At 44.3% G+C, this 26,252-nt stretch overlaps 1 protein-coding gene across 1 annotated transcript in view; it reads left to right on the forward strand.

The window, feature by feature from the left end:
• Positions 1 to 23,456, forward strand: part of NOTCH3 (notch receptor 3) — an 88,331-nt gene extending 64,875 nt beyond the window's left edge. Inside the window, exons 13-34 of the mRNA XM_073653913.1 lie at positions 5,461 to 5,653; positions 5,918 to 6,069; positions 6,178 to 6,291; positions 7,966 to 8,085; positions 8,326 to 8,478; positions 8,568 to 8,796; positions 10,728 to 10,929; positions 12,227 to 12,380; positions 12,468 to 12,652; positions 12,943 to 13,075; positions 13,283 to 13,534; positions 13,691 to 13,803; positions 13,963 to 14,516; positions 15,392 to 15,721; positions 15,835 to 15,998; positions 16,092 to 16,305; positions 16,387 to 16,471; positions 16,566 to 16,728; positions 19,183 to 19,481; positions 19,668 to 19,815; positions 19,911 to 20,008; positions 20,816 to 23,456. Of these exons, the coding sequence (XP_073510014.1) occupies positions 5,461 to 5,653; positions 5,918 to 6,069; positions 6,178 to 6,291; positions 7,966 to 8,085; positions 8,326 to 8,478; positions 8,568 to 8,796; positions 10,728 to 10,929; positions 12,227 to 12,380; positions 12,468 to 12,652; positions 12,943 to 13,075; positions 13,283 to 13,534; positions 13,691 to 13,803; positions 13,963 to 14,516; positions 15,392 to 15,721; positions 15,835 to 15,998; positions 16,092 to 16,305; positions 16,387 to 16,471; positions 16,566 to 16,728; positions 19,183 to 19,481; positions 19,668 to 19,815; positions 19,911 to 20,008; positions 20,816 to 22,084 (5,324 nt within the window). The 3' untranslated portion in view covers positions 22,085 to 23,456. The remainder of the gene's footprint in view (positions 1 to 5,460; positions 5,654 to 5,917; positions 6,070 to 6,177; positions 6,292 to 7,965; positions 8,086 to 8,325; positions 8,479 to 8,567; positions 8,797 to 10,727; positions 10,930 to 12,226; positions 12,381 to 12,467; positions 12,653 to 12,942; positions 13,076 to 13,282; positions 13,535 to 13,690; positions 13,804 to 13,962; positions 14,517 to 15,391; positions 15,722 to 15,834; positions 15,999 to 16,091; positions 16,306 to 16,386; positions 16,472 to 16,565; positions 16,729 to 19,182; positions 19,482 to 19,667; positions 19,816 to 19,910; positions 20,009 to 20,815) is intronic.
• The last annotated feature ends 2,796 nt before the right edge of the window (positions 23,457 to 26,252 follow it).

A 26,252-nucleotide genomic window follows, 5' to 3' on the forward strand; every position in this document is an offset into this window, starting at 1 on the left:
GGTTGTAGTCTCTCTTTCTTTCTTGTGTGAGAAGGGGGTCTTCATCCTCCCAATAGGTTGGAGCCCTGGAAATGGATCCGATACCCATCATACATTTGTCATGTACTTTCAATATGCCATAAATGTATCGGACTGCATCAATCCCTGAAAGGGACCTGTCGGCTGACTAGTGTTGCCCACACTTCGGGCACTTCATGCTGCCCACACTTCGGGCACCATGAGCCAAGAGTCTTGTTGCATTATTGCAGCCGTGTATGTAACGCTGTAGTAATTCGGGAGTAAAACATGAATTGAAAAACTGGGCAGGGAATATACAACTAAGATAAATCCAAAGTAGGTCCCTGGCGGTGTCTCTCCACCCTACTATCCTAGATTTTTCAATATATACCTAGGGTCTAAGGGGTAACTTGTGGACAGTGATAAGCCAAGCCTGGCATGTCAGAGTGAGGAGATTTATAAGTTATGCATACTGCACTGGAAAATTAAATCTGCAATTTGTCTCTTCAGAGGGGAAGAGGACTAGAACTGTTTCACCACCTATTGGAAGCAGCAATCCTAAAAGTCAATATCGACTCTTTTACGAGCCTTGCAATATGACTTAGGATAAAAGCCAAATCAGAATCTCAATTTACAAACACTGTTTCAGGGTGTTGCCCGTCATCAGTGCAAAGTATGAGATCTGGTTTGGCTAGGTGAGAGGCTCTGGACTGGGGTTTTAAGGGGTAACTTTTCTCTTTGTGGACCCGGACAAGCCAGACCTGGCGTGTCAGTGAGGAGACTTATAGGCCATGCATGTTCCTTTGGGAAATTAAATATGGAAACTGTCTCTTCAGAGAGGAAGAAGACTAGAACTCTAGTTCCACCTATTGGAAGCAGCTATCTTAAGAGTCAATATCGACCCTTTAACGAGCCTTGCAATATGATTTGGGATAAAAGCCAAACTAAGATCTCAATTTCCAGACACGGTGTTTCGGAGTGTTGCCCCTCATCAATATATGCCTACAAACTCCTGGAGAGACCTGTCAGCCAAGAGGATCAGGGTGGTGAGAAGCCGCCGGGGACCTACAGTACAGACCAAAAGTTTGGACACACCTTCTCATTTAAAGATTTTTCTGTATTTTCATGTCTTTGAAAATTGTACATTCACACTGAAGGCCTCAAAACTATGAATTAACACATGTGGAATTATATACTTCACAAAAAAGTGTGAAACAACTGAAAATATGTCTTATATTCTAGGTTCTTCAAAGTAGCCACCTTTTGCTTTGATGACTGCTTTGCACACTCTTGGCATTCTCTTGATGAGCTTCAAGAGGTAGTCACCGGAAATGGTCTTCACTTCACATGTGTGCCCTGTCAGGTTTAATAAGTGGGATTTCTTGCCTTATAAATGGGATTGGGACCATCAGTTGTGTTGTGCAGAAGTCAGGTGGATACACAGCTGATAGTCCTACTGAATAGACTGTTAGAATTTGTGTTATGGCAAGAAAAAAGCAGCTAAGTGAAGAAAAACGAGTGGTCATCATTACTTTAAGAAATGAAGGTCAGTCAGTCCGAAAATTTGGGCAAACTTTGAAAGTGTCCCCAAGTGCAGTTGCAAAAACCATCAAGCGCTACAAAGAATCTGGCTCACATGAGGACTGCCCCAGGAAAGGAAGACCAAGAGTCACCTCTGCTTCTGAGGAGAAGTTTATCCAAGTCACCAGCCTCAGAAATCGCAAGTTAACAGCAGCTCAGATTAGAGACCAGGTCAATGCCACACAGAGTTCTAGCAGCAGACACATCTCTACAACAACTGTTAAGAGGAGACTTTGTGCAGCAGGCCTTCATGGTAAAATAGCTGCTAGGAAACCACTGCTAAGGACAGGCAACAAGCAGAAGAGACTTGTTTGGGCTAAAGAACACAAGGAATGGACATTAGACCAGTGGAAATCTGTGCTTTGGTCTGATGAGTCCAAAGTTGAGCTCTTTGGTTCCAACCACCATGTCTTTGTGCAACGCAGAAAAGGTGAATGGATGGACTCTACATGCCTGGTTCCCACTGTGAAGCATGGAGGAGGAGGTGTGATGGTGTGGGGGAGCTTTGCTGGTGACACTGTTGGGGATTTATTCAAAATTGAAGGCATATGTGACGCCTACTTCGCTACTCGCTAGCCCACCCTGAGAGATGGGGGTACTCTGAACCGGGCCTCCAGGTGGAAGGTCGATGTAGTCGTGGCCTAGGCCCGGCCCGTGCCCAGGGTTGTCACATCAAAATAAGGGCTAGGAGGGACGGTGGTAATCGAGTGGTTCTATTGACTACTCCACCTGTAGTTTCTGGTGATCCTCCACCAGCGCTGCGTCCAGTCCTCTGAGGCGGGATGTAGTGGTAGCAGCAGATGGTACTACTCCCCACAGGCGGAGCAGGGCCTCAGGGCAGAGGGAACAGAAGGATGGGGATCGTAGTGGGAGATGTGGTGCCGTGCGGTGCCGCGTTGCAATAAGAAACCGGAGGCCATAGGGGTAGTCTTCCAAGCTTTACTCATGGTAGAATGCACAGCTGCAAGGCTTCTCCCTGCTCCTCACGGCGCGCTGCGGCCACCAGGACCGGGAGTCCGACAACCTCCGAGTAGTTCAGGTGCTTTGGTCAGGACCCCGCACCAGAGTGTTCCTAGAAGTTCCCACTAGGTCCTCTCCTGTCCGTATGTGATGCGTGTACTAAGGCCGGGTCTCCCTCTGGACTATGCACAGAACAAGGGATACGGATGGCAACTCCGCGCCGTCCATTACCCGGTGGAATCCACTGAGCCTCCGGGCTTCTCCGACTAAGACGTGTAGTGACAGAGTCAGATATCGGGGGCCGATACCCCTTTTGCAGCAGGACTCCCTCTGACTAGGCCAGGATAGTGAGGACAGGTGGCGTATACCGCTCCGTCTGCATCCCCCTGGGATCCTTTTGCCTGCGGAGCTTTACTCCTCCGCTCCCCTCAGGCCTTCTTGGGTAGGGACCTTGACCGGGTAGAGACAGCCGTTAACTCTAGCCCACTCCTCGACTCAAGACCATCAACTGCAGGTTCACACAGAAAGCCACGTTCAGTGATGAAGATCACAATCAAAAGACCATAAGCCCAAGATGGCGGTTTATTAAATATGAATTATTAAGTGTAACCTAAATGTGCGTCCTCCACCCTCTCCCCCTAACTTTGGTTTCCCCATCTCCTCTTATCCTGGCTGGGGTAGCACCCTGGTGCATATAAGCCCACCTCAGGTGGGAGAGGTGTAGTGTTGGATGCAGAGATGGGATCCTGACAGCTGCACCATCCTTACCTCGAAGCAGAGATGCCACACCTCTTTAAAGAGATGCAGTACCCCTGTGGCGACCGAACCCTCAGGGGCGCCACACATACTGAACCAGCATGGCTACCACAGCGTCTTGCAACGGCATGCTATTCCATCCGGTTTGCATTTAGTTGGACCATCATTGATTTTTCAACAGGACAATGACCCCAAACACACCTCCAGGCTGTGTAAGGGCTATTTGACCAAGAAGAAGAGTGATGGGGTGCTACGCCAGATGACCTGGCCTCCACAGTCACCAGACCTGAACCCAATCGAGATGGTTTGGGGTGAGCTGGACCGCAGAGTGGAGGCAAAAGGGCCAACAAGTGCTAAGCATCTCTGGGAACTCCTTCAAGATTGTTGGAAGACCATTTCCGGTGACTACCTCTTGAAGCTCATCAAGAGAATGCCAAGAGTGTGCAAAGCAGTCATCAAAGCAAAAGGTGGCTACTTTGAAGAACCTAGAATATAAGACATATTTTCAGTTGTTTCACACTTTTTTGTTAAGTATATAATTCCACATGTGTTAATTCATAGTTTTGATGCCTTCAGTGTGAATGTACAATTTTCATAGTCATGAAAATACAGAAAAATCTTTAAATGAGAAGGTGTTTCCAAACTTTTGGTCTGTACTGTACCTTGGACTAGTCATCCTATCGGCACCACTTCAGAGTAAAACATACACAACTTTAATAATGCAACCGGTGTCTGATTCATGCTGCCCGTGGTTTTGGCAGCTTGAATCTGCTATCCGCTTCCCTTTAAGTTTTTTTTTGCAGTTTTTGGCATTGGTTCAATCTAATAGTTTGGCTATCAAACACAAAAAAAAAGACCGAAGAAGAATCAACGCCTTTTAAATGTGGTGTTGGAGAAGGAAGTTATCAAGACCATGGATGACAAGAATAACAAAGAAATCAATCTTGGAACAAATCAAGCCAGAAATGTCACCCGAAGCAAGGATCACCAAGCTACGACTTTCCCACTTTGGACACATCATACGAAGAGCATAATCACTGAAGAAGGACATCATGGTCGGAAGAATAGGAGGAACAAGGCGAAGAGGAAGACCAGCAACTCGATGATCAAGATAACAGAGAAGAGCCTGGTGGACCTATCTAGGCTTACAGAAGATCAGTGTTCCTACAGATCGTTCATCCATCAAGTTGCCATGGCTCGAGATCGAGCCGAAGGCCGTTAAATAATAAATACTAATACTATATTAATAAGAGAAGTGAGAGGATTTCTGCTCCTGGTGACTAAGTGTTTCTGCACTATGTCGTATCTTCATGGCTGTTTCCATGATCTCTGTGGTTTTACACTAAATAGCAGGGTGCCCAAAATATCTACTCTTCTAAATCTACAGTCCGGAGCTGTTCCCAAAATGCAAGTTTTGTGGTTGGGTCTGGATAAAAGCTGTATGTTAATAAGATCCCTGCAGTCCTGAGGCTGATTACATGCAAAATGCCCCTCCTGACTAATTGCAGTCATTATCTGTACTGTAAAGTCTGACTACCCCCTGTAGTTTTATGGTGGGGGGAGTCTTCTTTATATAGCGACCAGGTGGCGGGGTAACTTGGATGGTTCACACAGACAGCTGGCACTGCTGACCCATGTTGGCTGTTTCCGTATATAGTTCCTTGTTTGTTTGTTTTTTCTGGGTTTTACAAAATTAATTTGTGGGGGGTTTTTTTGTCTATTTTTGGATGGAGGATTTTTTTTTCTATTTTCTCCCATGACCGTAGCCTTCACTTGGGACCATAAATGGTCAGCGAACATAGTGGCCCGTCCTAATGAAGAGCAGATGGCAATGGTATTTGGGAGAGAGTGAGCATTTTAGGAAGCTGAGATAATAAAGGGAAATAATAGTGGGAGAAGTCAGATCGGAGAAGTCATTGACTTAATCGTGGTCTTGGATGACATCAGTTATGGTCGACCGTACAGGAATCCTCACCCAGCTTTTCCATAGCCCTGATAATCAAATTTGCTTGTAAAGGAATAAAAGTAGAACGATTTTACCTTTTTAAAGGTCCCTGGAAATTGTTATAACGGTTCTCACTTAACAGGGTGCATATATGTGTGTAATATAGATATATATATTATATTATATTATATTGTTAAAATAATTGCTATTTTGTCTCCCAGGTCCTCTATGTAATGTAAAGGTATCCCCCTGTGCATCTAACCCTTGCCAAGCCGAGGGGACGTGCCTGGTTGTTGAAACTGGCTTTCGATGTATGTGCCCAGAGGACGGTGGCCCACGTGACTCTCTCTGCAACCCCATTCAGCCTTGTATACCCGGGTGCATTCACGGGACGTGTCACAAATCCACTGATGGGTAAGTGTTGGTTTTATCCCAGGTCTTCCATCAATATGACTCCACTGCCCTGTTGTAAAATGGGTTTTTCTTATGCTTGAAAGTTGATTTATAATACAGTGATAAAGGTCTGCAGCTCTCCAGTACACGGTGCTTTTTTAGTTTATTGCCATTTTCAAGATCTGTGGTTGCTTTAAATGAATGGGAACATTTTTTTTCCCTTCAATTCACTGATTATACAATGAGCTGGTCATTAATACATTCATTGACCCTGTTTAATCCCAGGTATGCATGTGAATGCCACCCTGGCTGGCATGGCAGGTCATGTGACAGACGGAGCACCGACAGCTGTTCCAGCACTTTTTGCCAAAACGGTGGAACCTGCATGGTGGACCACACAGGAGTACCGGTTTGCCGCTGCAGAGATGGGTTTATCGGTAATGTTGCTGTGACTACTGTAAAGAATGCTTAATCCAGCATACCAGTGATTCTTTTTCTTGAATTTGATTGGCTTTCTTGTATAATTGGCGGTTTTTACTTTCTAGGTAACTTGTGTGAGACCAATATTAATGAGTGTGCCCCGGCTCCTTGCCTGAATGGAGGGACTTGTGTGAACGGCATTGCAGGTTACAGCTGTCTGTGCACACTGCCATATACAGGTACGTGATAGCTGGTATGAGCGCTGTCCACTAAATGATCATTCATCCAACAGCTATCTCTCCTGACTCAGGAAAGCTCAGCTCAGCTGGCTTATGTTCTCCATGATGGCCACTGCCAGTTCCATGCCCTCCCTCCTCTGGGACTCTCTGACCCCCGCCCTTCCTCCTCTGGGACTCTCTGACCCCCGCCCTCCCTCCTCTGGGACTCTCTGACCCCCGCCCTCCCTCCTCTGGGACTCTCTGACCCCCGCCCTCCCTCCTCTGGGACTCTCTGACCCCCGCCCTCCCTCCTCTGGGACTCTCTGACCCCCGCCCTCCCTCCTCTGGGACTCTCTGACCCCCGCCCTCCCTCCTCTGGGACTCTCTGACCCCCGCCCTCCCTCCTCTGGGACTCTCTGACCCCCGCCCTCCCTCCTCTGGGACTCTCTGACCCCCGCCCTCCCTCCTCTGGGACTCTCTGACCCCCGCCCTCCCTCCTCTGGGACTCTCTGACCCCCGCCCTCCCTCCTCTGGGACTCTCTGACCCCCGCCCTCCCTCCTCTGGGACTCTCTGACCCCCGCCCTCCCTCCTCTGGGACTCTCTGACCCCCGCCCTCCCTCCTCTGGGACGCTCTGACCCCCGCCCTCCTTCCTCTGGGACGCTCTGACCCCCGCCCTCCCTCCTCTGGGACTCTCTGACCCCTGCCCTCCCTCCTTTGGGACTCTCTGACCCCCGCCCTCCCTCCTTTGGGACTCTCTGACCCCCGCCCTCCCTCCTCTGGGACTCTCTGACCCCCGCCCTCCCTCCTCTGGGACTCTCTGACCCCCGCCCTCCCTCCTCTGGGACTCTCTGACCCCCGCCCTCCCTCCTCTGGGACTCTCTGACCCCCGCCCTCCCTCCTCTGGGACTCTCTGACCCCCGCCCTCCCTCCTCTGGGACTCTCTGACCCCCGCCCTCCCTCCTCTGGGACTCTCTGACCCCCGCCCTCCCTCCTCTGGGACTCTCTGACCCCCGCCCTCCCTCCTCTGGGACTCTCTGACCCCCGCCCTCCCTCCTCTGGGACTCTCTGACCCCCGCCCTCCCTCCTATGGGACTCTCTGACCCCCGCCCTCCCTCCCCTGGGACTCTCTGACCCCCGCCCTCCCTCCTCTGGGACTCTCTGACCCCCGCCCTCCCTCCTCTGGGACTCTCTGACCCCCGCCCTCCCTCCTCTGGGACTCTCTGACCCCTGCCCTCCGCCATCGTAAGGGGATGATATCACACACTTTAGACTGGCAACATCTTCCTGTTAATGATATAGTCCAACTGAAGTTGTCCACCAGTGGGCCTCAAGTGTACATCTGGCCATACATTATGAAAGCTCGAGCATTCATGTGTTTTCAGTGGGCAGAGGAGAGAAAGTCGCAGCCAGACTCCTGTTACCGCCTTATCTCCCATGAAGTCAAGAAATCTCAACAGTCCGGCTCTTCTCTTCCCCCAACAAAATCTGTCAGGGGAGAGTCAGAAGTGCCCCTTACTGATAGGAGCGGCCAACCATCTTGCCGTCTTTTATCTAATGTGTACGGCGCCCTAAGAAACTTTCTAATAAGTGCCTGGAACAGGATAGGGGCCTTCTTCTTTTTTATGCAGTTATTTTTTTATTGTAGTGTTGCAAAAGTTTTTTGTTTTTTTTTAACCATCTATTTTCTTTAAAGGTCAGACTTGTGAAACTGTGCTCGCCCCCTGCAGCCATGAGCCGTGCCATAATGGTGGGGTCTGCACGCCCACCTCAGACTATGAGAGTTACACCTGCAAATGTCCCCTTGGCTGGAATGGTAAGTGCAAAATAACATAACAGGTCATTAGGAATCTATTTTTATTTTTGGTGTAATGTTTTTTTTTCCCGTGTCACTAGCTATATTTAAAAAAGATAATACATGAAAACATAACATTTTACAATTTTTATATTTTTATAAAATCGAAAAAATATGTATCAGTATATGGTTTCAATTGGAAGAAAATCTAATGGGCTGAGACAAAGTATAGCTTTGACGGTCACATATTTCCTGTTCCAGGCGATTCATGTGACATTGATGTGAATGAATGCAGCCGCAGCCCTTGCAAAAATGGCGGCCAGTGCACCAACCTCCCCGGATCCTACAACTGTGCCTGCAGACCGGGCTACACGGGCACCGACTGCGAGACCGATATTAATGACTGCGCACCTAGTGAGTCACTTGTGCATCCCACAGCGAAACTAGACAGATGCCTTCAGTCCCCGGCGGACGTAATGCTCCTCTTGTCTGTCTCTTTCCAGATCCGTGCCTTAATGGCGGCACCTGCAGAGATGGGGTCCACTCCTTCGGCTGCACCTGTCTGCCTGGATTCACAGGCTCCAGATGCATGAATGAAATTAACGAATGTCTTAGTAACCCCTGTCGCAATGGAGCAACCTGCTTGGACTACGTGAACAGCTACGTGTGTATCTGTGCCCCCGGATACTCCGGACCGTTTTGTGAGGCCAACATACAGGACTGCACCGATAGGTAATTGCTTCCCCACGTCAGTAGTACTAGACTTGTATTATATACATGGTAGTCTCTTGGGCAAGAGTCAGGACAACTTCAGGGAGAAAGAGATGGGCATGTTGGATTTCAACATGTCTCATCCTTCTGCACTAATGGGACATGCTACCAGCTGCTCATTTCTCCTTTAGCTGACACTTTATTTTTGTGGCTGCACATACAGCTGGTGAAATAAGTATTTGGTAAGTGAACAATTTTCTAAGTAAATATATTTCTAAAGGTGCTATTGGCATGAAATAATCACCAGATGTCAGTAACAACCCATCCAATCCACAAAGGCAAAGAAATCAAACCATAGATGTCCATAAATCAACTTATGTGTAATAATGAGAAATGCACAGGAAAAAGTATTAAACACGCTTACTAAAATATATTTAATAATTCGTACAAAAGCCTTTGTTGGTAATAGCTGGTTCAACTGATGGTAATGAGACACCATTTTCATAGGCCAAAGTGTCACACAAGAAACATTTCATGATGGGTAAAACCCGTGAGCTGTCTCAAGACCTTTGCAACCTTATTGTTGCGAAACATACTGATGGCATTGGTTACAGAAGAATTTCTTAACTACAAAAGGTTCTAGTGAGCACTGTTGGGGCCATAATTCGGAAATGGAAAGAACATCATTTCACCATGAATTTCACAATCATTAGATCATATATTCAGTTAGAAAATTGGTGACATATTCAATACTTATTTCACCCGCTGTTAAAGTCCCGTTCAGAGCAAATGTAGTATCTGTGTAATGCATGGTGGAGCTGGTCTGCTAGAGCGAGAGCTGCTATAGGACATACAGAACTGGGTTGTGAAGAATGGGGACAACCCCTTTAAAAGGGGGGTTACTTTGCGTTTACGCTGCACTACCAGATGACACCTATGACGTTTCCTAAAATATAAAAAAAGCAAAAAAAAAAAAATGTGTGATATATGTATATATATGTATGTAGATAGATAATTGATAGATAGATGATAGATATATATCAATCTGTGTGCTTAATGTATGGATGTGTGTATACATGAGTCTGGTTGCAGCTCTGTGTATAGCACATATTCAGGAGCAGCATTATCCAGGCGACACATCACTGCATCACGTTTGCACACCCCTCATTCCTAACATGGGGGAGGTACCTGTAGGTAGGACCAAAGCGCTATTATATAATGATGGCATAGCCTGACTATATATCTTTTTATAAGATGGGAATAACCCTTTAAATAAAAAAAAAAAAAAAAAACTGTAAAATGCCCTCTTTAAACTGAGTATCTCCAATTGGCGCTGCTCCGCTGAATTTGGAATAGTTTTTCTTTTTCTAATGTGCCCCTCCGTTCCAAAGTTATGCCCTGCAGTAATAATGGTGCATATTTTCCTTTTAACCAACTGGGCGTAAATCACAGAACTCCTGGGGGCGTGGCTGTGTTTTGATTGGCCAGCATCAGGAGAAAACGCCCAGTTTGTTGAAGGGAAAAATTGCATCATTACCAGAGGGCATAACTTTGGAACGGAGGGGCACAGAAGAAAAAGAAAAACTGTTCCAGACTCAGCGGAGCAGCAGCAATTAGAGGAGGTTCTCGATTTAAATAAAAAACAAAACAAAAAAAAAACAGTCAACTGTCCTTTTTAGGTTAGGATAGTTGAACAATATAGTAGAAAATGTCTAACGAGACAGTATAAGATCCGACATGATATATACAAAATTATTGAAACTGCTTAGTCCTTTCTAAATCATTTTTGTTCCCCACATCTATTATTTTGTTTCCATTTATAGTTTGGATGCAAAAGAACAGATTCATGGCCAAAAAATTTTTTTTAAAAAAATCCTATGATTAAATTTGGAAGTATATTTGACCATTTCTCATTCAGTCTCTGATTCATCATTTCTATCTTCTGCCCGCAGTTCATGTTTCAATGGCGGTACGTGTGTGGATGGCGTCGACAAGTATAGCTGTATCTGCCGTCTCGGCTTCACCGGGTCTCACTGCCAGCATGAAGTAAATGAGTGCGACTCCCATCCCTGCCAGAACGGAGCCACATGTGTGGACAAGGTGGAGTCCTATCGCTGTATCTGTCCCAATGGATACACAGGAACTCAATGTCAGGTAGGGTATATATGTTGTGCATGCAGATGCGTTCCTGTACATGGCTGAGGGCTTATCCAGAAATGAGGCTACTAAATTTGGCTGAGTCTTTGCATTTTCATTGCCAATTTAAGATAATTGCCTTGTAAAGGCCGTTCCAGCAAAACAAAGCATTACCAAGTGGGCATGTCTAAAAATTATCCATTATTTAGTGTGATTCTCCAGGGTGCCTCTTGCAGTTTGAGAAACACCTCCTTTTTTCATTCATGATTCCACTCCCATCACGCCTCAGGATATGGAGCACTGATTTCAAACTGAGAAGGGCTTTCTCCTATGCCTTTGGTCATACCCTACTGAATTATTCACTCTGGCCTAACTAAAGGGGCCGTGTAACAGGTGACATAAGTTACTGCTGCCCTTTAATTCCTCCCTGCCGGTATCAGGTGCAGGAGATAAACAGAATGCTAAAGATCAATTTGAGCATCTAGAGAGTATTTAAATATAATACTACGGAAATCTGATAATTTTTTGTTAGGGTATTAACTCGCTATCTAATAAAGTCCTGTGATTACAGCAGCCTCTGCATTCAGTTGAGCAGTGTACTAATAAGAGAGAGGGAGTTCTGCTTTGTTCTCTGCCAAAATTGATCAGTCAGACTCCTTATCAAAATTCTCAATTCTGGATGTAAAATCTGTATTCAGTGAAGACAGACTTTCCCATTACTGAGATAGGAGATGGCAGCTGCTACTGATAAGATTATATGTAAATGGGGAGGAGAGAGGAGCTCTGTCTCTAGCTCCGCCCTCCTCCAATCTACATAGGAGATGACAGTTGCTGTAGATACAATTCTATGTAGAGTGGAGGAGGGAGGAGCTAGAGACAAAGCTCCTCTCTCCTCTCCATCTACATTGAATCTTATTAGTGGCAGCTGCCATCTCCTATCTCCGTAATGGTAAAATCTGTCTTCACTGAATACAGATTTTACCTCCAGAATTGAGAATTTTGGTAATGACTGATCAATTCTGTCAGAGAACAAAGCCGATTTCTCTGATAAGATATATTACAAAGTTGCTTATTTTCACGTGTACTATTGATTTATGAGGTAAAAATTAAAACGACGGTGAATCTTTAACTTTTTTATTCTTCGTTTAAAGTACATTCTTCATTTAAAAAAAAACAAAAAAAAAACCAACAACTTTGAAATGAAGTGCTGTAATACTGCCCCCCAAAGATGAGAACGTAGAACAGCAGACTTTTTTCCTTTGGATTATGTCCTCTTTTTATTTAACCCTTTGTTCATCTTATGGCATTGTTTTAGATTCTAGTGGATTTGTGCCAGAGTTATCCCTGTAAAAATGGTGGTCGGTGTATACAGAAGGGCACCTCTATCCACTGCGATTGCCCCCCAGGATGGGCAGGGATTTACTGTGATGTGCCCCGCGTCTCTTGTGAAGCGGCAGCCAGTAAAAAAGGTAGGACGGAGATGTCAGCAGATGGCTGAGAAGAACATGGATACCTGCAGTACCTCCATTGTAATTCTTTCTGTGTTTGTGTCTTAGGTGTTCGCCTAGATCAGCTTTGTCACTCAGGGGGAACCTGCATAAGTACCGGCACCTCTCACAAGTGTTATTGCCGAGGGGGCTACACTGGCAGCTACTGTGAAACCCCCATTAATCAGTGTGACCCGGACCCTTGTCAGAATAGAGGTTCCTGTCATAGTTACCTGGGTGGCTATGTATGCGAGGTGAGTAAGGATAACTTATTAATATTAATACTTTATTTATTTTTTTTATTATTATTATTGAAGAGTGGTTGTTTTTTTTTTTTTTTTTTTTAACTTTTTTGTTTTTAGTTATAATGCACTTTTGTTTTATTTTAATTGCTTTTAATTTTGTTTTCATGATCACATTTTATCTTAATAGTTTTTATTACAATTTGTTTTTTATTGCATCTTATTTTAATTGTTTTTATTTTTAAATATATGTATATATACTTCATAGAATTATTATTTAATTTTTTTTTATTATTATTTAGTGCCCAGCTGGATTTGAAGGAAAGAACTGTGAAATTGACATAGACGAGTGCCAGTCCCATCCCTGCCAGAATGGAGGCTCCTGTATTGACTTGATTGGGCGCTATATCTGCTCTTGCCCTCCCGGTACCCTCGGTAAGAAACCTTTTAGCCCCAGGATTACTATTGCTGTGCCGTATTGCTTTATAGGATAACCGTTTTTATTTAATTTTAGAGATTATTGATAAGTTGGCTTCTGCCCAATACTAATGTCTCCGTAAATGTTTTGGTGAATCTCCGTTACCAGTGCCTGTTTCCTGGCTCTATATTCACTAACATCACATTTTTCCCCATATTTGACAGGAGTGCTTTGTGAGATCAATGAGGACGACTGTTCCTCGCTCACTAATGCAGGACTGCCCAAGTGTCTGAACAACGGGACCTGCATAGACAAAGTTGGTGGCTACCGCTGCAACTGTCCTCCTGGTTACACTGGCGAGAGGTGCGAGGGGGACATCAATGAGTGCTTGTCTGGGCCTTGTGTTACCCACAACACCCGCGACTGCGTCCAGATGGCCAATGACTATCAGTGCATTTGCAAGAACGGCTACACCGGTAAGGAGAACGAGAATATGTCTTCTCACCTTGTTAGAATTGCCATTCATGAGTCTCTGAACAATTATGGCGGCCATAATTTTTGGCGCTAATTTTCATGCAGTTTTACTATTATGACGCCATATTCTATCTAACACGTATGTGTCGCCTTTTCAGGTCGGCGTTGCCAGAGCGTAGTGAACACTTGTGAGTCCCGACCCTGCCATAATGGCGGAGTGTGTCGGGTCACTGTAAATACCCCTCTTGGATACACTTGTCGCTGCCCCTCGGTAAGTATTTTTCTTTCATACCCTACTTATTAAACCAGTAAAAGGCAGTGGGAGATCCATTATATCAATGGTTGTCCAATCTAGACTACCCCTTTAATTACCACTATGCTTGACTAAATAAGTACACTAATTTTTTTTTTCCTCTTTTTTTTTTTTTAGGGCTTTTCTGGCCCTTCATGTGAGCATACAGTAAAATCCTGCCGAGAACTTACCTGCCCTTCTGGTTACACATGTGTCCCCTCGCCCCAGGGCCCTCGCTGTGTTTGCCCGCCTGGCATAGACTGTCGACTTCTCAATACCACGCATGCACCTCGAATATCTTCTTGTTCCCCTTCTCCATGTCAAAACAATGCCCAGTGCGTCCACTCTCCCAAATTTCCTTACTTCAACTGCATTTGCCCATCTGGGTTTTTGGGACCTAGGTGTGATATCAAACCTCCCATAGTGACTTTCCCACCCCAGGATCCAGAATGTAGCCCCCCTCAGTGCCTTAATAAAATAGGTGACGGACATTGTGACAAGGAGTGCAGCTCCAAGGAATGTCAGTACGATGGCGGAGACTGCATCTTTAAGAGAGACGACCCATGGAAGAACTGTCCTCGACAAGACTGCCGGGCCCGCTTCAACAACTCTCAGTGCGACCCCCAGTGTGCCACCGCAGAGTGCCTCTATGATAACTTCGACTGTCGAGGAGGAGGCGAGCGCAGCTGCAAGTAAGTCATGGAAGTTAGGGATGGGGGGTGCACCCTGGTAGGAGGAGTAGTCAGGTGGTGGAGAGGGGGGTAGTTCTGTTTCACCACCTAGCTGACTTGGGGAGACTCACAGGCCAGGCAAGGCTCCCTGGGAAAAAAAGTATGCAAATTTTTCTCTATCTGGCGCAAGAGAAGGGTCTCTATAGTGCCACCTATTGGACTCGGTCTATGTCAGCACCTTCAACTCTTTTTGTGTTGGGACAACTTTCATTTTTTGTTTTTTCGCTCTTCTAAGAGCTGTAACTTTTTTTTTTCTTCTTTCGTCCTCATCGACGTTTTGTTGTTTTTTTTTTGTCACTGAAAAATGGGGGGTCTCAATGAGGTGAATTTGTGAGAAAAAACAGTTGTGCCACAGTCTTTTTTTTTTTTTTGTTGTTGTTCTTTTTAATACCTTATTCAGTAAAAGTGACCTGGTAACCTGATTCTCCAGGTCTGTACGATTAAGACACATGCACCCTACATCCGCAATACGTGTATGGCCGGGTGCACAAATGGGTTTACAAGTTTTTGCAACATGACTTAGAATATTAAGCTAATCCAGAGTCTTCTCCAAAAGATTAATCTGAAGAACTAGACTCTTGGGAGTGCCTAGTTCTTCAGATCCTCTATGAGTGATAGGATCTCACTAGTGCTGTCTCTGCATTCTTGTCCCTCATCAGAGTATAGTGTTGGTTAAGAGGAATTTGATAGAAGAGGAAATATGGTGACCAGAAGAACACTCTTCAACTTGCGTTTCGCTTCATATATAATCCCATTATGACCGCCGTCAGACAATGGATAACATGATGCATAAGATTGCACTTTTCAAATTTTTTATTTTGTATTTTTTTTTTCAGCCCAGTCTATGCAAAATACTGCATGGACCATTATGGAGACGGCCGCTGCGACCAAGGATGCAACTCTGAGGAATGCGGATGGGATGGCCTTGACTGCGCCGGAGGTCGGGACGGAGAACAACTAGCAGATGGAGTGCTGGTCATAGTGGTTCTGCTGCCACCTGAGCAGCTGATGAAGCAGAGCACGGCCTTCCTGCAGAGCCTCAGTGCCATCCTGAGGACCAGTCTTCGCTTCCGTCTGGACAAAAACGGAAAGTACATGATCAAACCCTACCGAAAAAGCCCAACGTCACAGCGACGTGTTAGAGAGCTGGATCATGATATTATAGGGTGAGTACAATCTGCCCTTACTAGGCTGGTGTATACATATGTTCTTCATTTCCACACGTCCTGGCAAGGGGTAAACCCATTTTTGAGTCATTTTTGTCACCTCCCATATACAGATCTGAGGTGTCACTGGAAATTGATAATCGCTTATGTAAGAAACAAGTGGACGACCAGGAGATGTCTGAATGCTTCCCCAATACAGAGAGCGCGGCGGACTACTTAGCCGGACTCAGTGCAGTAGACAAGCTGCATTTTCCTTACCCACTGGTATCTGTGACCAGTAAGTCATGCTCCAAGGCTGAGGGGGTGCAGAAATGACAGCACTAGTGGCCATCACATACTTTATTATATGACTGTACCAATCTCTTCTCAGGTCATAAAAAGGAAGAAGAAGAAACAACCTCTGCTTTCCATCTGCTGCCACTTGTGGCAGTGGCCGGACTGCTGGTTTTGGTGGTGGCCATATTGGGTGTCCTGGTGTCTCGCCGGAAAAGAACACATAGCACACTGTGGTTTCCTGAAGGATTCATCTTAAAGAAGGAGAGAGACCGCCGGGAGCCTGTTGGTCAAGATGCTCTCGGGCTCAAGTAAGGATGGACCAAGAACCCTGATGGACCATGTCCATGATCACTTCTGTTACCATGATCGTCTTGTTGATGTTTTTCCAGGAACATTGCCAAAGCAGAGCGTCTCATGGAAGATCCATCTGAAGACTGGACGGAGACCGACTGCCCCGAGACAAAAAGACTCAAGGTATAATGCAGGGTTTTTGTATATGTTAAACTTTAGGCTGAAACAAACCTTAACAAGGAAATGCATTCACTCACTCTTGTTTTTAATTTTGAAGACCGAGGAGCTGTCACCATGTCGGCAGGATCCTGTTGACCCCCGTCCCTGGACACAACACCACTTGGCAGCTGCAGATATTAGACTTCCTCCAGCTACGGCATTGACACCACCTCAGGGTGACTATGAGAGTGATGGCATGGATGTCAATGTACGAGGTCCAGGTGAGGCCACAGACTAGACTTGTTACTCTTCCTGCCTAGTGACAACTCCTTTATCGCACCCCATACACATTACTTAGTCTCCGGCCGAATGATCGTTTGGCTGTCAACTATCTCTCCCGAATTTCCCATGTGCAGAAACATTTGGCTTTGCAGAGAACAAAAGGCTCGTCCACTGAAAATCCACCAGGCAGGATACATCTCGCTCTTGATATAATCTTTAAAGGGGCATTCCCATTGCCAATATCCTATCCCAATATGTAGTAGGTGTAATAATAATATTAGCAAATACCTTTAATTAGAAATGTAGTATAGTTTCTTATTTGCTGTCTCTTTCCTCATGTGCAGGCATTGCAGGAGCTTCGGTATCCATGGTTACGACCACTAGCAACTAGCTAACTGTCACTAGATCAGTGGTCGTAACCATGGATACCTAAGCTCCTGCACATGAGGAAAGACATAGCGAATCAGAAAAACTATACTACATTTCTAATTGGAAGTATTTGCTAATATTATTAATATGACACCGTCTACATACAGGGATAAGATCTTAAAGATGGGAATACCCCTTTTAAGGGAGAGATAAGAAGCCCCCACTGATATCAAAGGTTTTCACTCACTTAAGTGCATATGGGAATGTTTAGACGTCTGTGAATCAATTTTCACCTGATATTCAAGTCTATAGGAGAAAAATCAATTTTTTTCCTTTTTTGTCAAAGGCTCCCTAAGAACTCCTCGAAGGGAATATATCACGAGAAAAAGACCTATTGTTTAAATAAAGTTATATGTTTAATTATATTTTTTGAATATATTACAAAAATATATTAAAAAAAAAAAAAAAACCTTGCTATTTTCCTACTGGCCGCAGAACCTAAAAATACATTTGACATAAATCTCCTATTGTTTAAATAAGGTTTTTATCTGGTGACACACACCCTTTAAGGCCTATCAGCCTTGGTTTTGTCATGCTGAATCTGCATGACTAAAGCCCCCGTCTCACATAGCGAGATCGCTGCTGTGTCATGGTTTTGGTGACGCAACAGCGACCTCACCAGCGATGTCGCTATGTGTGACACTTTGCAGCCATCAGGCCCCTGCTGTGAGGTCGCTGGTCGCTACAAAGTGTCCTGGACCATTTTTTGGTCGTTGGCCTCCCGCTGGTCAGCACACATCGCTGTGTGTTACCAGCGGGAGCAGCGATCAGGCTGGTAACCATGATAAACATCGGGTTACTAGGGGCACATGCGCACTTAGTAACCCGCTGTTTATCATGGTTACGAGCCTGCTAAAGTGAGCGGTAACCTCCCGCTCACCGTAGCAGAGTGGTAACCATGATAAACAACGGGTTACTAGGTGCGCGTGTGCCCCTAGTAACCCGATGTTTATCATGGTTACCAGCCTGCTCCTGCTTTAGCAGGCTGGTAACCAGGAGCAGGACATCGTGGAAAGATTCTTTCCACGATGTCGCTGCTCCCCTGATCGTTGGTGAGCCTGACTGTTTGACAGCTCACCAGCGACCACATAGCGACGCAGCAACGATCCCTGACAGGTCGTATCGTTGTCGGGATCGTTGCAGCGTCGCTAAGTGTGACGGGGCCTTTATTCTGCAACATCTTGATGCCCGAGTAGAAAGACCCTAAACCATGCCAGTGCATCCGAGAGAGGCAGTGCATTGTATAGGAAAGAGAACATCACTTGACAGATTCAGTGCACACATTTACAGATAATCAAATGAGGGTCACACAGGAAGTTGGTAGGTGGCCAATCAGGCTGTTAACACCCTTATCCCATGCAAAATGCAAAACCCAAGAAAAAAACAAAATGAGAATATACCCTGTAGTAAGTAAATGGTAATAGTATATATAAATAACATAGAGTACTTTGTTAACGCTGGTTTGATCAACAAAGCGTAAAAGCCATCCCACCACGACACTGTGACCCAATCGGGACAACCCTGTCTCTAAGTACCCCATGTTATTTACATGTACTATTTACTTACTACAGAATATATGCTCATTTTGCTTTTTCTTGGTTTTTGCCTGTGAAATGGCCACAGTGTGACCATGCTCCTACATATTGCACGTATAACAACTTATGCTCCGGCTCATTTCTTTGGTTTTGCTGTTGTTTCTTGTACTTTGTGCAAACAGGGGCATAGCTACCCCTTTTTGAGCTAGGCATTTCATCTATATAGCTTCCTATGAGCAGGTGTTTGCAAAGTCGGGCCCTGCTTCTTTTCTGCCCTTATCTACATTGAGGTCGGCCTCACATGATGTGAGGATTTAATACTAGACATGGAGCTGTCTCATTTGGGTTCACCTTGTCGTGGTGGGATGGCTTTTATGCTTTTTTGATCAAAACCGTGTTAACTACATACTCAGTTATTTACATGTACTAGTACTATTTACTTACTATAGGGTATATGCTCATTTTGTTTTTTTCTTGGGTTTTGCCTAGATGGTTTCACCCCGCTTATGCTTGCTTCCTTCCTGGGAGGCGGCCTGGAGCCTGAATCACAAGAAGAGGAGGAAGAAGGGGAAGTTTCTGCTATTGCTGATCTTATTTGCCAAGGAGCATCATTGGGGGCTCAGACAGACCGGACCGGTGAGACGGCGCTACACCTCGCAGCTCGTTATGCCCGGGCAGATGCCGCCAAGAGGTTGTTGGATGCCGGCGCAGATCCTAACGCACAAGATAATACCGGCCGGACCCCGCTGCATGCTGCCGTGGCTGCTGACGCACAAGGAGTTTTCCAGGCAAGTCCAATGCACAAAGGCCAAATCTGTATCTTATTCCCACCCCTCCTCCAAAAAAAAATATCATTTCGATGACCACTCATATGACCTCCTCTACTGTTGACTCAGCTTTTTTACGTTCTTGAATTGAAAAAATATCTGCTGTTACCAGTCCTATAAGTATTTTTGGTTTTTTATCCGTTGCAGATCCTGATCAGAAACCGTTCCACGGATTTGGATGCACGAATGGGTGATGGGTCTACAGCGCTAATCTTGGCTGCTCGACTGGCTGTGGAGGGCATGGTGGAAGAGCTGGTAACCTGCCATGCCGATGTCAATGCCATTGATGAACTCGGTTAGCGTGGTCTTCCTTTTTTTAATCTGTTGTTAATTTAGGGTTTGTTTTTTTTCCCTTGAAAGCAATCTGATCATTCCTGTATATTTTGACAGGAAAGTCCGCTCTGCACTGGGCAGCGGCCGTCAACAATATCGAGGCTGCCGTTGCTCTGCTTAAGAATGGCGCAAATAAAGATATGCAGGACCTCAAGGTGAGTGTGCAAGGGCCACATAGATGTGATATCTGGTGGTCCTAAAGGTTCAGCAGTATGAAGGGGTGTCAAAACTTATTGGAGCACCGTACCCCTTTTTGGTTTTCTAGGCACAGTGATGAATCCTTTAAATTTGGGTCTCTGGTAGGTATTCACACCGAGCCAGAGCTCAGCCCTATTCACTTCAAAGGGGATTCATTAAAGAAGTTGTCCACTACTTGGACAACTCCTTGTCATCCCCCACGCGTGTCACTGATAAAATAAAAAAGCTTATACTCTCCTCCCGTGCCGAAGCTGTTCCCACGTTGTCTGCACTCGCATTCCCCAGGCTCCCGTGCGGCTGTTGTGACACGTGACCCCGGCGCCCAATCAGCGTTGGCATCACGGTCTCCGCCTCCTGTCAAATTGAACATTAAGAGGAAGTGAGAGATCAGCTGCAGCCCGGATTCCTCGTCATGTTCTGTTTGTCCGATGACGCTGATTGGGCGCCGGCGTCACGTGTGACACAACAGCACGAGAGCAGCGGGGACAGCGAGTGCCGACACGGCGGGAACGGCACCTTCACGGGAGGTGGAGTATAGGCTTTTCTATTTTATCAGCGCCAAACTCTTAGATTAAGAAGGGGTTGTCTAAGTAGTGGACAATCCCTTTAATTGACATCTATTTTACAGTCTATAAACAATTAAAATTAGTTTTTTTTTGTAAAGTAGCGTTTGCTTTAGAATGTTTTCCAGTTTTAAATGGCATAAAATGACCTTAGTTTTACCGCGTCTATCATCCCGTCTAAATAATTGCTTTACCCTGCAGGAGGAGACTCCATTATTCCTGGCTGCCAGAGAGGGAAGTTACGAAGCTGCAAAAGTTCTTCTCGACCATTACGCCAACCGTGAAATTACCGACCACATGGACAGGCTCCCGCGTGACATTGCACAGGAGAGGCTACACCATGATATCGTTCAGCTCCTGGAGGAACACAACACAGTCAGAGGGTCCCAGGGAACAATGGGAGGGCACACCATGTCACCACTTCTTTGCCCTCCAAATGGCTTCATGGGCAACATCAAGCAAACCCCACAAGGGAAAAAGAATCGTCGGTCAGGCGCCAAATCTGGCGGAGCAAGTCTGAATCGAGCAGAAGCCAAGGAAGCAAAAAATAGAAACAAAAAGCTGTCTCTTGACTGCCCTTCCGGGAGTGGAGGATTACTGGAGAGCTCAGTCACCCTATCACCGGTAGATTCCCTCGATTCACCCCGTGCTTACAGCGCCAATCCTGGATCCCCAGCAATGCAGGTCCCAGGCACATTTCACCTTGGCTCTATGTCTGTGCCCTCCACCCCTCTCGTGAACGGGCTTATGGAAGGGCCTTTCGCTGTGTCTCTGGCACGATTAAATGAGATAGATGCTCAAGGGAACGCGATGCTGGCTCTGCAAGGAAGAATACCACTGCAGCGAGCCCCAAGCTGCGTTGTCAACGGGTTAAATCTTGGCATGTTAAATGCAGGCAACATGCCCTTTGCTTGGCAAAGCCATGTGAATCCTTCACATCAGGCACGCAATGTAATGGCAGGGGCTCCTGCAGGATCTGTCCCAAACTTGCATCAGCTTCATGCTCAGCAGGTCTTGATGTTACAGAACCAGATGGCAATGCAAAGCCCCGTGAAGATCCAGATGGAGCAGTGCCAGATGCCTCCTAACACAACACACCTAAGGCAGCAAAGCATGCCGCACGTAGCCGACAGGTCAACCCAGCCACTTACCCCCAGCGAAGGAAACTTCTTTAAGCAGCAAAGTGTTCCTAACGAAGGCAGCATACAGACGCCACCGACGGTCCAAGCCTCGTCTCAGCAGACCTTCGCACCTTCTCAAGAAGAAACCCCTAAACACTACCTACATATCCCGAGTGAGCACCCTTACCTGACTCCCTCTCCAGAGTCACCAGAGCAGTGGTCTAGCCCATCACCTCACTCAGTATCGGAGTGGTCTGATGGCACCCCAAGCCCCGTGGTAGTGGGTGGCACACAAGGCCCAGCGTCTCACCTACCTGAGCAAGCTACCAATATGCAGGTGTTTGCCTGACCAGCACAGGACCTCCTAATTGTTTTGTAGTTGCCTTCACATCTTGCCCTTGCGTTGACTTTTTTTTCTTTTTCTCCACTCTCGAAGTGCCACGCTTTGGCGGTGGCTTTCCTGCCAGTTTGCTCTTTCTTTACTCTACAAAACAAACAAAAAATGAAGTCTCACGTGATTCTGTAAGAATGTTTTATGACGGGACCATGAAGAAAAAAAAAAAAACTTCTCTACGAGGGGACCATTATATATACTTGTATTTTTTTGTAAAAACATTTTCATAACAGTAATATTTTTTTTTTTTTAATTGCAAGGAGAAAAGACTGCATTTTTATTTTTTATCCGTAGATATAAAATTTATTAAGTGCACAGAAAAAAAATGTTACAATTTTTAAAGGGGGGGGGGTGCTTCCCTGCCTTTTTTTTTCTTTCATTTTTTTTTTTTTTTTTTTTTTTTTAAAGAAAACAAAGCTATCGTCACTGCCCTATGCTGCTCCACTATTGGGGGTTAATTATGACTTTAGATGGACTTTTTTTTATTAGACAAGATTTTTATCTTTTAATTCCTCTTGTTCATTTTTCTTTTTCGGAAGAAAAAGAAATTCCACGTGGACTTGTGTCTGAAAGAAGCGGTACAAAATTTTGCCAGAATTTTAATGTTCCTGTGGGATAGTCACGATTTGAGGCTTTTACCCCTCATATTGTAACGAAATTTTCACCTTTGACCATGAGGACATTTTTATTTTAGGGTTTAAAAAAAAAATGAAGAAAATTCAAATTCGAAACTTTTAAACATTTACATTTTTTTATATGAATTTTTTACAATTTCCTTCTATTTTCAAGGCGGTAAAAGCTGCAAATTCTTTTGACTTCCCATCTGTTTTACAGTGCTCCTTATTTTGTTTCTTGCTGATTTGTAAGAATGTAATTACAAGGAAGTTAAGGGGCGGAGAAAAATTTTGCCCATGGTTCAATCAAATTTTTAAGAATTGCTTCCAATTTTCACGCTGAAGCTGTTATTTTTTTTTTCTGCTTACATTGCCCTGTGGTTAATGGGGGACAGACCTTTTTTGGTGTTACCAATATTGTAATACTTAAATTGTATAATGCTAGGCTGTAGCCACATATATATGTCTATATATATATTTTTAAATATATATATTTTTTTTGTGTACTGGGTATACATAGAAGAAATTAACCTTTTTTTTATTATTATTTTTTTTGCAAATGTGACATAAAGACACAGTAAAGGAATCAGCTGAACCAATCATGGGGAATATTAATATACCAGATAAGTTGTACTTTTTTATTTATACTGTGGTATAAATACATATATAAATGCACATATCTAGATCATGATTTGTGTATTTTTTTTTTTTTTACACTGCCTTACAGATATGCTAATGTCTTTTTCATGCATTAAGTCTGATAACTGCCTGCACCGTTAGACGCTGGGGGGGATTGTTCCTCTTCATAAAATGTTATCATATATGTATATTATTTTTTTTATTTTATTATTTTTTTTTTTTTTAACACCCATAAATGTAAAAAAAAATAAAATAAAAAAAAATCTCTAAAATTTGAATATAAAGTGTCACGGTGCGATACCGAGGCATACTTTGTGTTAATCGTGAGTAAAAGGTCACAATCCCAAAATTATTTATAAAAAAAAAAATGGTATAAATAATTTTGACAGCTAGCTACCCTGGGCACTGCCAATAAGCCATAGGCTACAGAGCAACTTTGGGTTGTATACTCAGTAAAACCTGTTACTATTTTATTTTATTTTTTTAAGCCACTCAGTCTTAATTATTTCATGACCAAAAAAACAAATGCATTTTTTTTTAACTGAGTTTTTCAAATTTTTTTTTTTTTTACACAATTTTTTTTTCTCATTTTAATAATAGAACTTGTTAGTTATTTTTTATTAATCAACAATATGTATATTTTATTACTCTTGACATAATGTCCTTTTTTTTAAAGAAATTATAAAAAGTCATGGAAAAAAATGAAAAAAAAAAATATGTAGCTTTATACTTTGTAAATATAATGGTACAGAATTCTTCATGTAAAGTGCCTAATTCAATAAAAACAAAATAATGTAGTCATTGAAATATTCTTTTTTTGTTTATTCAAATTGCTGAATTTCTCAGTCTTTAACTTGTACTAAAATCTATCTTAATTTATTGGGTTTAAATTATTGGTTCACTTCTACGCACCTCCATTGTAGCTATAGCCTCATGTCTATAGAAGATCAGAGTTTTACGAAGCCGTAATGTAGAATCCATAGAGGTATATTCTGTGCGTGAAGGACAAAATAAAGATATTGCCTAATATGAACCATAATAGCACCCATAGGAACCCACCCTGCCTTGCTCCTGTTCCCCACTATGTCCATAAAGAGTAGACAACATAGTAGTTCAAGCACAGTAAGGTCCAATTCTCACATCCAGAGTTCAGACTGCTGTGGCTGAAACAGCTGTGGGGTCTCCTGACCTCAATTTTACAGCCTCCTAGGTACCCTCTGTCATTAGACATTGTGATCTGTGCTTGGACCATGAATATCAGACACGTGAACCCAGCCTAACCTAAAACACCCTTGCCAACACTCTTGAACGTCTGGAAGGCTCCTGGAAGAGTTGTCCCATATCAAGAGACCTGACCATCACCTGCCGTAGTGCTGGGAAGTGCCAGCCAGGGGAAGAATCGGACTTGTCTAATCTCCAGCTATGGACCCCAGCTTGATCTTTAAAGTATATGGTCTGGCGTTTCAGAGAAAATAGTAAAAAATACTTTGGCACACGAGATGAGTAGGTTGAATCTTGGTATATAATTTTATTTCAATCTGACCTGTGGAGAACAGAAAAAAGGACCAACGTTTTGGCCATATAAAGCCTTACATCTGTATATGTGGTGGTCGGAAGATCGGAGCGATACGGGACTAGTTGTGTCGGGGCTCAGTTCCACATTGCTCAGATCTTCTGGCCACCCCACATACAGATAAACCTGTGACAAAAGCTGTCATTGAAGTGAATTAGGCCTGGGTTGTGGTAACCGGAGAATGGCCACTGCACAGTGGCTGGAGCTGTGGTGGCCCATTTACAGTTTACTTCCAGATGTCACGAGACCTGCTGACCGGTGGGAGTGCTGGGTGTTGGCCCCTCACTGATCTAATCTAATGTCCAATCCTCAGAATAGACCATCGAAGTCTTGGACACCCTTTTTTTAAGAAAGGTTGAAAATCTGTCCTGTTTTTTTTTGTCTCACTAAAAAAAATAAATGCCAATATGAAAGTTTGAAAGATCTATAGAATTATGTCCGAGGTGTGGGAATTACAAAGAAAACCGGGCTGCATGTGACGATGTAAAGGATGGAATTCTCCAATATTCATTAAAGATATATTTAGCCCGTTCACATAAATTTACATTACTATGCACAGATGATGTGTCACTGAATACAGATGGAGGGGGACGTCAGCCAGAATTTGCCTGCCTTGATTTACCAGATGGCACCATGCGTTATAGTGGGGAGTAGGTTTCTCATTCTAGAAAATAATCTTCATTGACATCTACGGTGTGATTGCTTTTTAAAGGGATGATGTTGCTTCATTTCCACAACTTTTTTTTAAAGATTAATTCCTGGATAATTACCTAAAAGGCAAATCAGAGGATTGGAAAAAGTGAGGTTGAGCTTTTCTTCAAGATCAGTGAAAAGACATAGTCCCCTCTCGGTAACATGTGGAAAATGGTCTACCAGCTGCCTAAGCCTCTAGCCTGGCTAGATTCATGGATACCCGGCAGTAATTCGTGAACATTTTCCTCAAAGGAGATCCTGGCTATGACTATATCTAATGTGTTTCAAACCAGTGCCTGAATCTTATGGGGAAATTCTTTGCGATGGTGGCACAGTGGACCAAGGCGAGCTCTCTTCCTGTATCATTGCAGGTGATGAACCCATATCCTGCTCACTCCATTACACCAGCATGTTCATAACTTTCTTTCTAGTCCTTCTAAAACATTTGTGCTTGAACCCACACTTCCCATTACTTGACCCTCAGTAATGGTGACTGGCTAATTTTAATAGTAACATAGTTTTTAAGGTGGAAGGAAGACTTAAGTCCATCTAGTTCAACCCATAGCCTTACATGTTGATCCAGAAGAAGACAAAAAAAAAAAAC

Source organism: Phyllobates terribilis, unplaced genomic scaffold, assembly GCF_046119375.1.
Source record: "Phyllobates terribilis strain yellow unplaced genomic scaffold, ASM4611937v1 Scaffold_11__3_contigs__length_659146591, whole genome shotgun sequence".
NCBI classification, from domain to species: Eukaryota; Metazoa; Chordata; class Amphibia; order Anura; family Dendrobatidae; genus Phyllobates; species Phyllobates terribilis.